Here is a 16,305-nt window from a genome sequence, read left to right on the forward strand (position 1 = left end):
AAACTAATTTCAAGCGACAGCTATGAAACTGATGTGAATTGATTTGTAAATTAGTACCAATTGAAACTTTAAGTTGGTTAAACAAATAAAAGCCTCAAACGTGTGCTATATTTGCGTGTTATTGGAACTTGCTTATTCACTTCTTTCTTCGTCCACTTTCTCTTCTTCATTTTCGTATGAAACAAAAACAATTCAATCGAATCACCCCCCCCCCCCCAACAAAAGAATGAAATAAGCCTTTTATACATCTATAGTTTGTGATATTTCGCATTCAAAGCGAACGTTTAAATTTCCGGAAGGAATAGAAAAACAACTATATATTTGAATGCTTGTTACATTGTGCCTGGCACACATCAACCAGGAAGTACCTTCGAATCGACTTTCTCTTAACAAGTCTGTTGTTTGTGAAGAGTCACAACAGTTGAAGAAACGGTGCAGCGCATACTGTCCGATCATCAATAACAGAACGTGGCGTGCAGGTAATTATTGTTTTTGGTCATTTTTGTACCACTTCAGTATTTCATGTATTCGTCGTCTGTCCTTACATTGGTTGGTGAGTTAGTTACGCCGTTCATTTTATGTTACCGAATGCTCATATACCAAAACTGATGTTTGTTTTTAACATGCAATATTTCAAGGTTTGTTCTACTTGAGGTTAGTCAAGACAAAAGCTGTTTGTTTTATGTTGGCATAAAAAAGATATGTAGGATATATGGCAGTGTCTTGTCCAAATATAGGGATGGGGCGGGGTAGAGAGGAGGGTCCATTGTTAGAAAGGGGAAATGGTTCAGGCGGGGGGGGGGGGATTGGGGGGTTTATTTACATTCGGCCGGGAAAGAAGAAGTAGAACATTAGTAGAAGTATAGACTCACATTTTCAATCTTCCACAACAAATCAAGAGTATTTCTTACCACAGCCTTTTTTTGAGCAACTTATAAGCATAATTAATAGTCTAAATATGTCTTAGAAATTAATGCACCATTTGACGTCATTATGGCGTTTACGTTTTGCAGAGGGAGGATCCTCAGAGCGCCCGACACAGGAGTCGGCTTCAGCAACTACAGAACCTCACCCCATCTTTTGTATAAACATTGATTCGCCTCTGGTCTTACCAAAAAAGTGTCAAGTCCCTTCCTTAACATCAGTCGGGTGAAATTTTGAATTTTAACCCCCACCCTCTGCCCTTTAAAAGATTGTTTAAGCACTGCAATATGGAGTTACGATGCAACAGACGCAGTTATTCTGTAAGTTGCAATGAAGATATTCTCTATACACATAAGCTTATCGGCCAGGTCGAGAATGCGTAAATCGATAACCCGACTTCGGTAATCGAGAAACCGGGTTCGATATCAAAGGTTTCCGCGTTATCGATCTTGCTATTATAATAGCAAGGTCGCAAGCGCGGAAACGAGAGGATTTTGTCAAAAGAGGGTGACGAAAACTTTTGGGCGCATTTCAGCCTATATGTGCCAGGAAGGGGTTCGGGTTTAAAGCTAAATGTAGATCGAAAAGGCGGAAATCTTAAAGGTTACAATGGATGAGTTTCATTATTTTCAAGTTTTTTGAGGTCATTTTAGCTAATATTGTTGTTTTTATACTAAATGCAGGTCGAAAACGTGGAAATGTTTTTTTAAACAATAAATGGGGAACTAAAGGATTTTGTCAATTGAGGGAAAAGAGTTTTCGGCGCATTTCAGTCAATATGCGCCAGGAAGGTGATGGGGTTGTAGGCTTTTTCACTAAATGCAGGTCGAAAACGCGGAAATATTTTTTACCATGGCGAAACTAGAGGATTTTGTCAAGAGAGGGTTTTCGGAGCATTTCAGTCAATATGCGCCGGAAAGGAGAGGGGTGGCGGGCTTTTTGATGCCTTGCCGAAGGCTCAAGGAATCTATGTGATGGTGATTGCGTGTGTATGTGTGTGTATGTGACGCCCTTGGCTCGTAAACACGATTTTATGCATATTTATTAGGGGGAGTGCATTGTTGGTGGTGTTGTTGGCCTCATGGTCAATCGGATCGTTTCTATTAACATCCTAATAACCCTCACCCCTTGTGCCCAAAACACTTTTTCACCCTCTCTTGACAGAATCATCTAGTTTCGACATTGTAAAAAAAAAAACATTTCCGCGTTTTTGATCAGCATGCACTTACTGAAAAAAGTCTCATACCCCCACTCCATCCTTGCGCATATTGGCAAACACTTTTTCAGCTTTTTCGACCTGCATTAAGTGAAGAAGCCCCTACCAACCTCCACACACCTTTGCTGGCGCATATTGGCTGAAATGCGCCCGCCAAAAACACTTCCTTTCCCTACCTTAGCAAACTCCTCAGTTCCACCTTTGTTAAAAACATTTCCGCGTTTTCGACCTGCATTTAGTAATATTAAAACTGACTCCACCCCTCCCGCAACCTCTCCTGGCCTTCCGTGACAAAATCCTCTAGTCTCGCCATTGTCAAAAAAGAAAACATCTCCGCGTTTTCGACCTGCATTTAGTAAATGAAAAAACCTTACAACTCCTCCTTCCTGGCGCATAGTGACTGAAACTGCCGAAACTATTATACCTCCCTGGACAAAATCCTCTAGTTTCGAAAAAACATTTCCGCGTTTTCGACTTGCATTTTGGGGAAAAGCCTACAATCCCATCACCTTCCTGGCGCATATTGACTGAAATACGCCAAAAATTCTTCACCCTTCCTTGACAAAATCCTCCAGTTTCGCCATTCATTGTTAAAAAAAAAAAAACATTTCCGCGTTTTCGACCTGCATTAAGTAAAAAATATAAAAAAACCTAAGCCTTTCCCGCTCCTCCTGGCGCATATTGGCTGAAATGCGCTCGAAAAACCTTCTTAACCCTCCCTTGACAAAATAATCGTAACTCATCCATTGTAAACTTCAAGATCTCCGCGTTATCGACCTACATGTAGTGAAATAGCTTGAAGCCCGCACCCCTTACTAGCGCATATAGACTAAAATCCGCCCTAAAGACTTCGTCACCCTCCCTTGACAAATTCCTCTCGTTTCCGCGCTTTCGACCTTTCGTTATAGCAAGGTCGATAACGCGGAAACCGTTAATATCGAACCCGGTATCTCGATTACCGAACTCGGTTTATCGATTTCAGCGGTTTACGCGTTATCGACCTGGTCTAAGCTTATCCAAGTATGTTTACAAGACAGGTGTACACAGTGTTCGCTATATATGGCGGTGCATCTACATTTCCACGGTCATTTGGTTTATATAACATATATCATCGCCAGAATTCTGATTAACGGAGTCATCAATTGGAAAACCGGTGTAAAATGGGACAAATGGAAAAAATGACGGGTTCCTACAACATCCAACAAAAAATTGTCCTTTTCACAAAAGAAAGTAAAAACAACTGATGTTAGTTTAGTACATATATATAGCAATGTCACATATGAAAACATGTAAGAAATGCCTTCATTTGGTACATTGTGCATGATCATCATATACAGCCACGTTGCGATCACCTCATGTGTGACCCAGCTTTATAACAGCGGGTTTGTTTTTCTGTCCTTCTCGATTAATCTGCCAAACAATAATAGTAATACCATATCAGATATGATCATTAATCTTAGTATATCTATGCCTATGTCCTCTTCTTCTTTCTAAGCCCAAAGGATCACAATTACAAAATGATTTGGAGTGCATTGTTGGTGGTGTTGTTGGTCTCATGGTCAACCGGATCATCATCGTTTCTATTACCATTTGGTCCAGACTATGAGGATAGAAGGGTTACTGACCAAAATAACATCGAACTAGACAACCCGATAAACCTGGACGGAGAACAGTATCATCTCATTGGTGTAAGTACTACCATTTCCATTAAACACTATATATGATAATTGGTGGGAGGACGGGGAGGGGGCGGGGAGATGGCGAAAGGTAGGGACGCGGCATCTGATACGGATGTCTTAATTGTAGTACTGTAAGAAGGAGTAGTTCGGCAACTATACACACATATGCCTCGACAGTCCTACATATTGTAGGCCTAATACTAACAAACGTTTACCCTGCAGCTTAACTGGTAGGCCTAATGTTGCTTACATTTGCTTTTAAGGATAAAATAAGGAGTTTGCGAAGAAGATGCATAACGCTTTGCTTAGATCATGATGAAACTGTGAGGAGGAACCGTAAACTAGACGAAAGTCTTGGATTATATGAAGTGCACACCCTAACCTTCAACTAATCCACTTTACCCGCCCATTATCCCCTTTCACAATGTGATTTAATGTTATATAAAGTGCACAACGGAATTGATTGCTTCTTAGCTTTTGTAAACAGTCAACATTTTACAATGGTAAGGCTTGACGGAACATGTGTCATCTATATACAAACCTACGATACGTGATATTTTGTTGAGTGTTTTTTTTTTCTTTTCTTTTCATTGTTCAATTAGGTTAACAAGAGAGGATATTTGTCTTTGAAGAAAGCTGCTCTTCTTTGCTCAAAACAAGATGCAAGAGTTTCAGTTATCGAAGAAGAGGATGATCGTACGAAGTCCAAAGCTATCGATGTTTTCTTTCGCTTGACCAATGATACGGATATGAAATATGCTATTGATTCTCTGATAGAGAAAACTCACCCGACGTTATTCAAATCGGATCAGTTACTAATCACAACATGGATTCAACATGGCTGTCACGAGGCACCGAAAGGTGAGGTAAGTATAGAGACTGTTAATAGAGTGAAAATGAAAGGCAATATAGAAAAAATAAAAGCAAAACTTATAGACACAAAGCGCACTTACAGTTTCATAACGATTTCAAAGTATTGTCTTTCAAGCCTCTTCCTATTTACCCTTAGAAAGATTTCAATTGCTACTCTTATCAAAATGTAATTGAACACTTCCCTGTTTGTTGCAGGATTATGTTAAGTTTCATAACCAGCATAGGAAAATATGTATGTGCTATATATGTACATGTAACAAGGCATGCTCTAGCAATCGTGACAAATTGAGTGGGGTGAGGCAAAGACTGTACCCAAATATCGTATAGTCGACATGGTCCAGGGGCAAACATTTGCAGGCATGTGGTATACCAACTATCCATTTCCGTGAAGTTGTGCCTGCGAAATTTAACTGTGCATGGGAGCGGCAAGCATTGGCGTCGCAGGGTCCCAAAAGGTGTTAATTCGCCACTGATATAGGATGATGAATTTAGAAAAAGCCTTGTAGGGGGAAGCAAACCCTTGCAACCACCCTCTTTTAATAAATGGAGTCAATTAAGTTAAGGCCTTTCCTATTTGTGATAATCCATGGCTTGTCGTCTTTATTGAAGGTATTCCTATATCAATCTGTGATATCAAATTGTGCTTCTCACAGAAGACGAAGGAAATGAAAAGAACCACCCAATGCGTGCTCACTAGTGACGCAGTCCAATCATACGCCGTTTACCTCACGGATGGAGGCGGGGCTTGTAAAGATGGTGACGTGACTTTAAATGATGAGGGACCTGGTAACATTGCTGGAAGTAATTGTTCCAGGGAAGACGTTACTGCCCCTCTGCATCTTGAAAGGAAGCAAGAGGCTCATCATAATTCACCAGTAGTGGTGCAACTGCACAGAGATCCTTTACCTGGTATGTTTACATGTCAAACTACCGCACAATGCAAGGCAAATGAAAAGTCCTGTCCATTTGCATAACATTAACTTATAAGTCGCACATTTTTGCACATGTTTTATTATGACTTCCATCAATTTGATAAAAACAGCGTATTCACGCCCACCTTCCACACTATGCTCAGAGGAGATATTGTAGCCAATGAATGGGTGTCTGATACTCCACCAAGTGACGTTAAACGATCATGATCACATGGTCTCAATGTAAGGGGGCAGAGGTTGAGTCTTGAGAGCGAATGAAATTGTTAGGTTTTCTATCATGGGTGACTTTTTTTGAAAACGACATATTGTAATATGATAACGTTATCTAACTTGCACAGAGTTAAGGAATCCACTCCTACCCCATCCCCTCCTCGACTTGAAAGTACAAGATCTGTATGACTGCCAAGTATTGCTGACGAAGGTCAGAATATATATAGATGAAGAAATATTTATAAAACTATATACGTCCCTTGGCTTCTATTTTATTATGTCGCCCACAGGCGCACCTGATGCCACCGTATCCGACTTTGAAATGTTCCAGCTTTCAACTAAAAGGGGCAATTGTCTGTCACTGTCTAAATATGAAGGTTTCGTAATAGGTTGCAATGATGATAATGGTCGTGTTAAAAAAAACACAGTTTTCCGTCTCCATGGATCGCCCGGAAATCAACGAATGGATTTATTTGGATCCGGACAATGTTTGGACCGCGAGCGTTGTCGTTCCAACACATCTAATTTACGGTCTGCTAATTGCGGTCACTGTGGGGCGATGCATTGGGACATGAGAAAAGATGGGACCCTTATGGAAGACAAAGGCTCCAACTGCATCTATGTCGTGCAATCAACCAACCGGGCCCAAGTCCACCATTCCTCTTCCGGATGTACCAGCTTTCGCGTGATTCCTCTAGGTAATGTCGTACAATTCAAAAGTCTCTCCAAAGGTGATTGCTTAGGAAACGGTGTCTTTGCTAGATGTAACCTTGCTGGTAGATTCAGGATCTACAATTTACCTCGTCGTTATCAACTCAGAGACGCAAAAACCGGCCGTTGTTTCGATAGAGAGAATTGTCATTCATCCACGTCTAACACAAGTCTCTCCACCTGCAGCCATTGTGGCGCTTTTGATTGGTCGATCGAGAACACTAAAGTTGGTGCAAATAATATGAATTACTGTGTCAACAGAGGAACAGCTAACTCGGCCGTCACGAAACGATGCTCAAGTCGTTGGGAGAAGCTTAACTGTGAAATATCTAAAAGGGTCGGTTCTTCTTCTTCTTCGACCCCTACAAATTCTTCCTCCATCATTACTGGACTACCCAAACCCGACATTTCATACTACATGAAAATGATGCCCCATCGGCAAATCTCGGGCGCACGGCTGTATAAGGAAGACCGCGATGGATTTGCTAGGCTTGAGTTTGTCCACGCATTGCCCAATCAAAACACGTTTCATGTTGTAACAAACCAGGGCGTTCTTGATGTTCAATATTGGGTGGTGACGATCAACACTAATGCCCCGCACAATGACACATTGACCCCTGCTGAATTGTTTCGTGAGCTGCTGATATCTGGATCGAACACCGTCGTCAGAGAGATCCATCTGAGATACGCGGCTGTTGATGTTAATCGTCGACTGTTTGGTGAGAAGGACGGCCTCCTGAGTCTCTTCTTGAAAGACGAAGGTGCTTACAGACCGCTTCCATATCAAATCCTGAAACAAATTCATATATCTCTCGAACAAGATGATTTGTGGCGTTATGCACCGACTGTTCATAACAACACGTACACTCAGAGTTACTTTACATTTGTTGGGGAAACATTTATCAACAGAGCACTTTATTGGCCTAAAGACTAATCGACTGATTTCACTATACTGTTAAGCGGACGTTTAATGAAAACTAAGGACCATATTTTGACGTCTTTATAGGGTATTTTACTTAGCTTGGTTTTGCTTCCTTTTATGATTCCCTTTGATCATGAAAGAAACTATGTAAGTCTTTAATTCTTTTTTTTTCCATTTTATTGATAAAGCAGCAGTTTAAAAAAAACATAGGAGGCATATTACTAAAGAAATTAGCTATTTCAGATATGATAATCATTTGTAAAGTAGATGAAATTGAAACCATATGGTTTTGTGCATGTAAGTAAAGATTTAGCGAGCACAATTAACAGTAAATTTGCAAATTATGACTCATTTATGAAAATGAGCTTTGACAACTCTGTTCGCACATAATAGTTAAATATAGTGGTGTATTGCCTTCACAGTATTGCCAGCGTGTTACCATCTATATTATTGCCAACGCAGATCAACATACCCCAATGAAAACACTGTGTGGTTTTACCCATGCATGCACGACCATTGGGCTAGATGGGTCCAGGCCCCGATCCCCGAGATATTGAGGGGCCGAAAATTAGAAGGTTAAATCGGAGAAATAAACTTGAGAAAATAGTGTTCCGCCAGATACATTACTTCCAAATAACAAGCTTCAGTGAACGAGATCTATCTTGGCAATGCACTCCTCTGCGCATGCGCTGTACACACATATTTATAGCGCACATGACCTCCTGTCGGCGCTGCAGCTCACGATCAGGTGGGGCCGCAAAATTTATGTTTGGCTTTGTACCACCATACCTTCACTATATATTCTACAGTGGTTTGCACAGGATTTCAAAGTTGGTTGGGGAGGCGGGACAAATTCCAGTACCCTCACCCCCCCCCCCCTTCCAACTTATTAAGGTATATGAGGCTGTACTTTCGTTGAAGGGCCAGAGACGAATGAAGGATTGTGTACACGAGGGGGCTGCACTTGGGTCATTTAGCCGACCCATGTGAAGGAGTTTTGAACGTCAAATGGTACATTCTGATGCATTAGTTAAGTATAGCTTTAAACGCAAGATTGTGCTAGTAAATAACTAGCATAAACTCCAAAATCCCCCCGACTAATTTCGGTAGTGACATGGTTCTTCATGGGAGAGCCACATGTGAATGAAGTATTATATAAAGGCATGGGTATTGGCGTGGGGTATTTAAAGCCCACCCACTCCCATGTATGATTGGTGTGCGGATCCAGATGATGCATTCTGATGCATAGTTAGACTATACTTTATACTTTTCTATACTGAGGTAGCCCTATGAAACGGAGGTTTGCTAATAAACATTTTGAGTGAGGTTAAACAATAAAGGATGGGGAAGATTACACCCGTAAGTAGTGGTTCTATTCTTTCCCAACAGAATACAACGATCCCCCGACTGAACCATACTCCCCCGACTGACGATGGTGGGGTCATGCCCCCACCACCACCACCCTTTTTGCGAACACCACTGCTTCATAGCATTAAGGTTGAAAACCGAAAACATGTAACGCATACCCCTGTACGTCCGGTTTCATTTTCATTTTCCATTTTATGGTGAAATATTCTTTGTTGTGTTCTGCAAAGCGAAACAATTACTGAACTATTTGAGAAATGCCACGATCGTGGAACGCTGAATACGACCGACAAAATTTAAGAAAAGGAATTTATATAAAGAAGTGCATGGTACTGGCGTGAGGTCTTTAAAGCCCACCCACTCCCATATATGAGTGGTCTGGGGATCTTAATGGTGCATTCTGAGGAATAGTTAGACTATATTTAGGTTTTTATATAAAACGCTTAGCCTAAAAGGGAAATAATAAATTTTAATTTTCTGACTGATAAAGGCAGGGGCCGGAACCTTTATAATGTAGGGTTTGCTGCCCTGGGGTTATTAAAGCCGTCTCCGGTGAGGGGGTTGAGGGTCACCCCCCCCTCCCCGGCAAGATATAGACGTCAAATGGTGAATTCGAAGGCATATCAAGGCTATAAGGTAGAATTATACCGAAGGTGCCCTATAAACGGAGGTTTTGCTAATAAATATTTTGAGTGAGGTTTAAACAAAAAAAAGGACTGGGGAGGGTACACTCATTAGTGGTCCGATTCTTCCTCAACAGAATGCAACGAACACCCGACTGAACCATATCCCCCCGACTGACGGAGGCCCTACCACCACCACCACCCCTTTTGCCCCTTTTGTTGTATTATGCGAAGCGGAACAATGACTGAACTATTTGAGAAATGCTACGATCCGGCGAGCCGCTGAATACGACAGAATTTAAAATATATTTATTATTGTTACGTGTCACCCTTCAGCGCTCCAGATGATGATAAGATACTAAGCAACAATGCCAAAAGTCTTTTGGGAACTGAGAATGAACCGTGAACTTACATATATAATGAACAGAATAAAAAATCGACTGCAACTATACAATCAAAGGTTGACCTTAAAGGGAGTGAAGACTCGAGCACGAAGAAACGTCTGATGACGGTAATCTGACCTAGTTTCGAATGAGGTGCAACAGTGTTAGACACCATCATCGATCCCAGAAAATACACATACAGCTTGCTACCGTCGGTAATTAGACACTAATGCACAGTCAATACATACAGCTACGGTCAATACCCACAACACAATGTACATAGCAAAGATGGAAATCTCAGCAGGGAGTTATTATGGAGCTCCCTGATCTCAGATCCAGATAAAAGATAACAAGGCATCACTTTTCATTACCTTCTGCATTTTGTAGCATTAAGAAGAAAACTTCACTTACAAGCAACGGAAAGTTAACTCTTTCAAAGGGCGGCACGCGGTTTGGAGCGAGTCTTCAATGCCTTTAAATCCAAACTTACCCATGCGCGTTTTACCCCGAACTGTTCTGTACTATTCAGTCCATGGCACCACACAACCAACTACACGCGCAGCTTTCAATCTTCTGCACAGCACGGCAAGCACTCTATATCTGCCAGCATTTACACTCAACAGCACACAAAACAATACAGACAAAACTATACACCCAGAACCTCGAAAAACTAAATCTGGTTCTGATGGCTGGCCTTAACCTTTTAAGACGGAATGAATACCGAATTGCCACTGACTATATTTTCGACTTATTTGAACCGGTTCCCTATATTTGACAGAATATGTTCAGATTTTTAAATTAAAAAATTTAGTGTAAACTTTAAATGATATTCCTCTCCTCTACGAATTACGATCACCCCCTACACCCCAAAAAAAAAAAAAATACTGACCGAATACGCACAATGTGTAAACACTTTTATGGAATCTTGGTTTCATTTTGTAAATAGATCAACTGAATGTAAAATATTCTATGAATTGCAAGGGCAAGGCAATAGACAAACACTATAATAACGAAATAAATAAAATAGAAACGTAGCCTTCATATTTTGTCTGTCCCATTTTTGCCTTAGCTCTAGACATTTGAAAAGAAACGAAACTGTATTCAAAAATAAATATGCTGCGGTATGACATTTACAATAACAACAAAAGGTATCTTTTGTTTGCAAGTTTTCACAGGCTATCTGCGTAAAGTTGTTTGCATTAAAATACTTAACAGCAATTAGCTGGTCCTACAAAAATCATCTGAGCGTCAGACAGGAATAATAGCTCTCTTCATGTCTAAAATTTTCTTGGAATTTTCAAGCAGGTTTTAAATATAAAGTCCTTCAGTTTTTATCAATCCTCAATAATACTTAAAGTCGATCATCAAAACGAACGCAACGAGATTGTCGGAAATATTTGTCAAGTATCAATCGATCAGTATACCACACCGCATATAGATGTATTCCTACAGGGTAAAAGCGCCGTACCGCAGCAACGGTATCGTTACCATGTTAATGGTATCACTTCTCTGTTGTGGTGATGTGTGCAGCTTAGGAAAAGCAGAAGGTGAGTAAATCTTCTTTGGTTTTAGTTATTATTATTCTGTTATTTTATCTTTGCTGTGACACAAGTTTCATAGTGATATTACACCGTGACTATTCCACGGATAACTTTGCAGCACGGCGAACGGTGCCACACCGGCCACGGCCGTTACATGTCAACAATATTAATTGATAATTAACCACATTCGCTGCTTTATGAACCTTACCCAATCTCAATAGCTACTTTATTGTTCATATTTGATAATATTCTAAGATATATATATTTCTGAACATTTCATACTATACATATAATATACTAAAACAAAGTAAATACATATATAACTACATGTTATGTTACATGTGGTTTTATTTTTGGCTTTAAAGAGATATAACAGTCTTGGCATTTTCATAACTGTATGTCAATTAACGATTACCATTCCTTTGACCTAAGACAGCAATTACTTTAACATGTTTTCGGAAATCGTCATCGTGTTTATACATGTTAATCAAAGTACAGCTGATGTCCACAAGAACAACAAAGGATGGATTGAAGGTGATTCAGAAATTTTTAGAAATTTGTTTGTTAAAAGTGGATATGACTATATAGGTATTTGATTCTGAAGGTTTATCTCGAAGAAATATCGTTTTGAAATTTATGTTCCAGTTTTCTGTTTAGCGGCAAGATTTGAATTTTCGTGAAGTCAGAAATCGGCAAAAATTTTTGAGGTCACGGGGTCAGACTACCAACTGATTCCGAGAAGGGCGGTCGGAACAGTTTTCAGTTAACACGTTAACTTTGTTCCTCTTCTCGTTTAAAATCTAAATTATCATACCACGGAAGTCTAGTGCTGTGATTATATACACGCCATTAGCTATTATAATGGTTGGGTAGGACATACAGACCCGTCGTTGGTTATGACGGGGACATAATTTCTCTTTGACCCTTTTTCTCTCTTCGTTTTCCTCTATATTTTCTACGAAAATGCGAATGTTTTATCCCATATTTTCTTGAGCTGCCTGTATATTATTTCCCCTGGGCCCCCTTATTGACCCTGGATAGATGGACTGTATAGCTACTGACCCTCTCACCAAGCAGCTTATGAGAAAATCACGAACTTAGCTAGCTTGTGTAACTAAATTGAATTGTTGGACGGAAACTGCGAAACTTTCGCTAAAAAAGTATTTGCTGTATGTGAGGTTATAATGTCACCAGCATTGCCTCTGATTCTCGTTAAAACTGCCAAAAGATGTCGAAGTTTATATACTTGAGTCGATATTATTATTATTAAAAAAAATGCATAGAAGATAGTACAGAAGCATCAAAATGTTGAAGTATACATACAGTCATCACAAGAACAATCTTATTTACAATGTAATTATCACTGCGGGGGAGACCTGGCAGAATCAATGCTTATTTAAATTCCAGGCCACCCTCTGTACTTAATTAATTGATTTACTTATTACTAAACTTTAACGTATATAAGTCCCACCCACCCCAAAAGACGAAGAAGAAGAAGAAGCAGGGAGAAAAAAGATCAGTACTTATCTAACAAATGATTTTTTAAAGCCAATTTAAAGGAAGTCAAAGAGGGTTGGTTACTTTACAGTTCCCTATAACCATAAAATGGACCAAATTATAAGACAGTTACACGCAACCGGTTGAGTCTCAGACACGACCATTACATGGAACCATTAGTTGCAACGTTGAAGATATGTGTGATCAGTGTGGGTCTTCGTGACACATTTCGTTTTGGGCTTCGGGTGGGTCTCGTGTGGAGAGACAGGGGTGGGGAGGGGTTGTATTTATACATATAGGGGCGGACTGTGTCTTAAAACCGGCCCGGACATTTTCCACCTAGACCGGCCCATTATTCATTGATATGCTACTTACATATAATCGTCGTTTTGTGGGAGGGGTCTAAGAGAGGCGGTTTCCCCCTCCCATTAGAGGTTTTTTGTTAAGGAAAGTTAAGTTAAGGAATGCCAGATGCAAAATGGTGCTATATTTCTCAATTTTGTAGGTTACAATAATCCTTTTCCCCCAAAAAAAATCCAGAAGCAAAAGTCTTGATTGAACTGAGGCAAGTTAAAAACGTCAACAAAATAGACAAAAATATATGTTTTAGACTGGATGTCATTTAGTTTTTCAAGCAATGTGTGACAACATGCTTGAAAAAAATAGAAAAAAAAACAAAATTAGCACGGGCGGGTTGCCAATAGCACGTTCCTTTGTTACGAACTAACAGACTAACTAACATGGTGATTTCATGAGCTGATTCCCACAGTTAAAAATATATTTCTACACAGCCCGTCTGTTTTCTATTAACTACTGTGAAAATGGGCTGTAATTTTTACTAGGCTCCCCAGCCCACCGGGCCCACCGGGCCCACCGGGCCACCGGGCCACCGGGCATTGCCCAAATGCCCGTGTGGCCAGTCCGCCACTGCATATATCTTACACATTTGGCCTGGGATATGATAGATTTCGGTAAAGTATATCCACAAATCTAATGCAAATTATCGTTACGTAATTGTTTGTCAAAGCTTTCCTCGGATAAGTTAATAAAATCATCTCTCACATTTCAAATCACATGGCTTAATACATTTCTTATTTCCCCCCCCCCCCTTTTTTTGTTCTGCTTTTCTTGTGTCTGTAGATGATGTGCATCTTTCCCCTCGACAGTTTTTTCAACTCAGAGCGCAAAATGGACAATGCCTCACTCTTTCTGACACCGAAGGACGCCTTAGTGACTGTACGAATGAGTTTGGTGACATATCGAAATCAACAATATACCGCCTCCATGGAGCACCGGGTAATCAGCGGATCGAATTATTTGGATCAAGTCAATGTTTGGATCGAGAGCACTGTCATTCCAGCACATCTAATTTACGCTCATCTGATTGTAGTCACTGCGGAGCCATTCATTGGGACTTGAGAAAAGACGGGACCCTACGGGAGGACAAGGGTTTGAACTGTATCTACGCGGTACAATCTGCTAACACAGTCGAGGTGCACCACACCTCCGATGGTTGCACACCGTTTAAGGTGGCGGTAATTGGCGATTCCTTACTATTGAAAACGGTTACATATGGTGACTGTCTGTCTAATGGTGTATTTACAGACTGTGAATCTGCTTCCAGGTTTATGGTGTTCGGTTTACCGTACAATTACCAATTTAGGAACGTTATCACTGGCACTTGCCTCGACAGAGAGCACTGTCATTTTTCGACATCGAATATCCGACTATTTGATTGCACACACTGCGGTGCTATCCATTGGTCGATTGACGGTACGAAAGTTGGTGAGGACTCAATGCAGAATTGCGTTGACCGAGGTCAAGATAACGCAGCTGTCATGGCTCACTGCAGCGATGGCTGGGAGAAGATCATATTCGAGATATTTTATTCAATCTATGCATCGGAGGACAATATCGACTCACCGACATTCCTCTCCGGTTTCCCGAAAGCTGATGTATCATCGTACACAGAGAATTTGACAAAACTTTCTCTCCGAGGTTTACGAATATACAAGGACGAACTCGGTGTGACTTCACGATTAGAGTTTGTACAGGCGTTGCCCATAAAAGATGCATTTTCTGTAGAAACCAATCTAGGTGTTTACCAAGTCCGATACTGGGTAACAACCATTGTCACAAACGAACCATATGACACCGATCTGCTGCGCAAACTCACAAACAAATTCATGAACGATCCTGAAGGGATAAGGGCAATTTACGTGAGGTATGGCGCAGTAGATGACACTTGGCTGCACTTTGGTGAAAACGATGGTCTGATAAGCCTCTTTGTCACCGATGACGATACTCCTGGAGAAATAAGTAGAAGTTCATACGATGCCGCAATAGTACATTTGGATACAGAGCTCAAAAAACACAACTGGTGGCTAAGTTCACCCTCCGTACACCATCAAAAACATGAACAAACATACTTCAATTTTCGGGGTGATACCCCATTTCACCAAGCTCTGTACTGGCCGGTTATCAAGAGAGATGAGTGATACCGAAATACTGATGGGCTAACACGAAGCTAAGACGTTATAGCACCCATGTTTATAGGCAGTATATCGTTCTATAATGTTAAGCTGGGTTTTGGGGTCTTTTAAAGTTAGCATTTATTATTACTTTTCCCCTAATCTTTCGCAGATACGATTAATAAGAGGGAAGTATGTTATTTTGTATACTATTTTAATTTGATGTATTCAAAAGTTATTCTCTGCGTTTACAACTCTCAGTCCAAACTATGTACACTATAGAGACCAAGTAAGATAGAATGGAACGATAAACGTTTAAATTAGTCCTTCTTTCTTTGTTTTCTCAAAGTATCACTTTATCAATTAGATATGTCGATCTTATAACTAAGTATATCTTATACAATAACTCTCTCGTGAAATTGTGGTTTATACATACTATCCTGGAAAAATTCAGCAATAACTCCTTATTAACCGAAGAACTGTAAACTATGCAAAAAATGTCGGTTTCGATGAGGAACATTTAATTAAAGCAAATTGTGATAACTAACAAAATATATATCAACAATTAAGAGAAAAACTGTCTGCAACTGTCGGTTATCTACATTAGAGAATATTTTACTTTGAGACAGACAGCCATAATATAATAACAAATAAATGTATCAATCTATAATGATGTAAGTGTAATTTCATGGTGAACGGTCTTATATTTTCAGGGTATATATAAATGTGTCATTTTTTCATTTATAAACTCAGCTTTGTTCGCTATCTCAAGGTGTATCACGAAAGTACATGAAACAAGTCTTCCTGGCAGCAAATGTTACAAAATATATTCATATATTTAGCCTATGTACTTTATTTGTACTTTGATTGAGGGAAGGGAACAAATAGTTCGGTTTTTTGTCACCTACCCCACCCAACCAATCACCCCTCCCCCACTTCACCCCACTGCGTTCCTATC

The 16,305-nt window shown here is 40.1% G+C and overlaps 2 protein-coding genes across 2 annotated transcripts; both read left to right on the forward strand.

Moving 5' to 3' along the window:
* The first annotated feature begins 321 nt into the window (after window positions 1-321).
* On the forward strand, window positions 322-7,891 carry LOC139965661 (uncharacterized). The gene is made up of 5 exons (XM_071968266.1): window positions 322-479; window positions 3,643-3,828; window positions 4,422-4,685; window positions 5,346-5,601; window positions 6,125-7,891. The coding sequence occupies exons 2-5, from the start codon at window positions 3,658-3,660 to the stop codon at window positions 7,477-7,479; spliced, it is 2,046 nt and encodes a 681-aa protein (XP_071824367.1). The 5' UTR covers window positions 322-479; window positions 3,643-3,657; the 3' UTR covers window positions 7,480-7,891.
* Window positions 7,892-10,917: 3,026 nt separating this feature from the next.
* LOC139965664 (uncharacterized) lies at window positions 10,918-16,180 on the forward strand. Its single transcript, XM_071968268.1, has 2 exons — window positions 10,918-11,385; window positions 14,017-16,180. The coding sequence occupies exons 1-2, from the start codon at window positions 11,277-11,279 to the stop codon at window positions 15,372-15,374; spliced, it is 1,467 nt and encodes a 488-aa protein (XP_071824369.1). The 5' UTR covers window positions 10,918-11,276; the 3' UTR covers window positions 15,375-16,180.
* The last annotated feature ends 125 nt before the right edge of the window (window positions 16,181-16,305 follow it).

The sequence above is a fragment of the Apostichopus japonicus genome, chromosome 3 (assembly GCF_037975245.1).
Source record: "Apostichopus japonicus isolate 1M-3 chromosome 3, ASM3797524v1, whole genome shotgun sequence".
Lineage (NCBI taxonomy): Eukaryota > Metazoa > Echinodermata > Holothuroidea > Aspidochirotida > Stichopodidae > Apostichopus > Apostichopus japonicus.

Bases quoted from the DNA above. Each gene is read 5' to 3' on its own strand.
- LOC139965664 (XM_071968268.1), top strand. From the start codon at position 11,277: ATGTATTCCTACAGGGTAAAAGCGCCGTACCGCAGCAACGGTATCGTT. The intron at 11,386-14,016 runs GTGAGTAAATCT...TTGTGTCTGTAG, and splicing joins CAGCTTAGGAAAAGCAGAAG to ATGATGTGCATCTTTCCCCT.
- LOC139965661 (XM_071968266.1), top strand. From the start codon at position 3,658: ATGATTTGGAGTGCATTGTTGGTGGTGTTGTTGGTCTCATGGTCAACC. The intron at 3,829-4,421 runs GTAAGTACTACC...TTGTTCAATTAG, and splicing joins AACAGTATCATCTCATTGGT to GTTAACAAGAGAGGATATTT. The intron at 4,686-5,345 runs GTAAGTATAGAG...TGCTTCTCACAG, and splicing joins ACGAGGCACCGAAAGGTGAG to AAGACGAAGGAAATGAAAAG.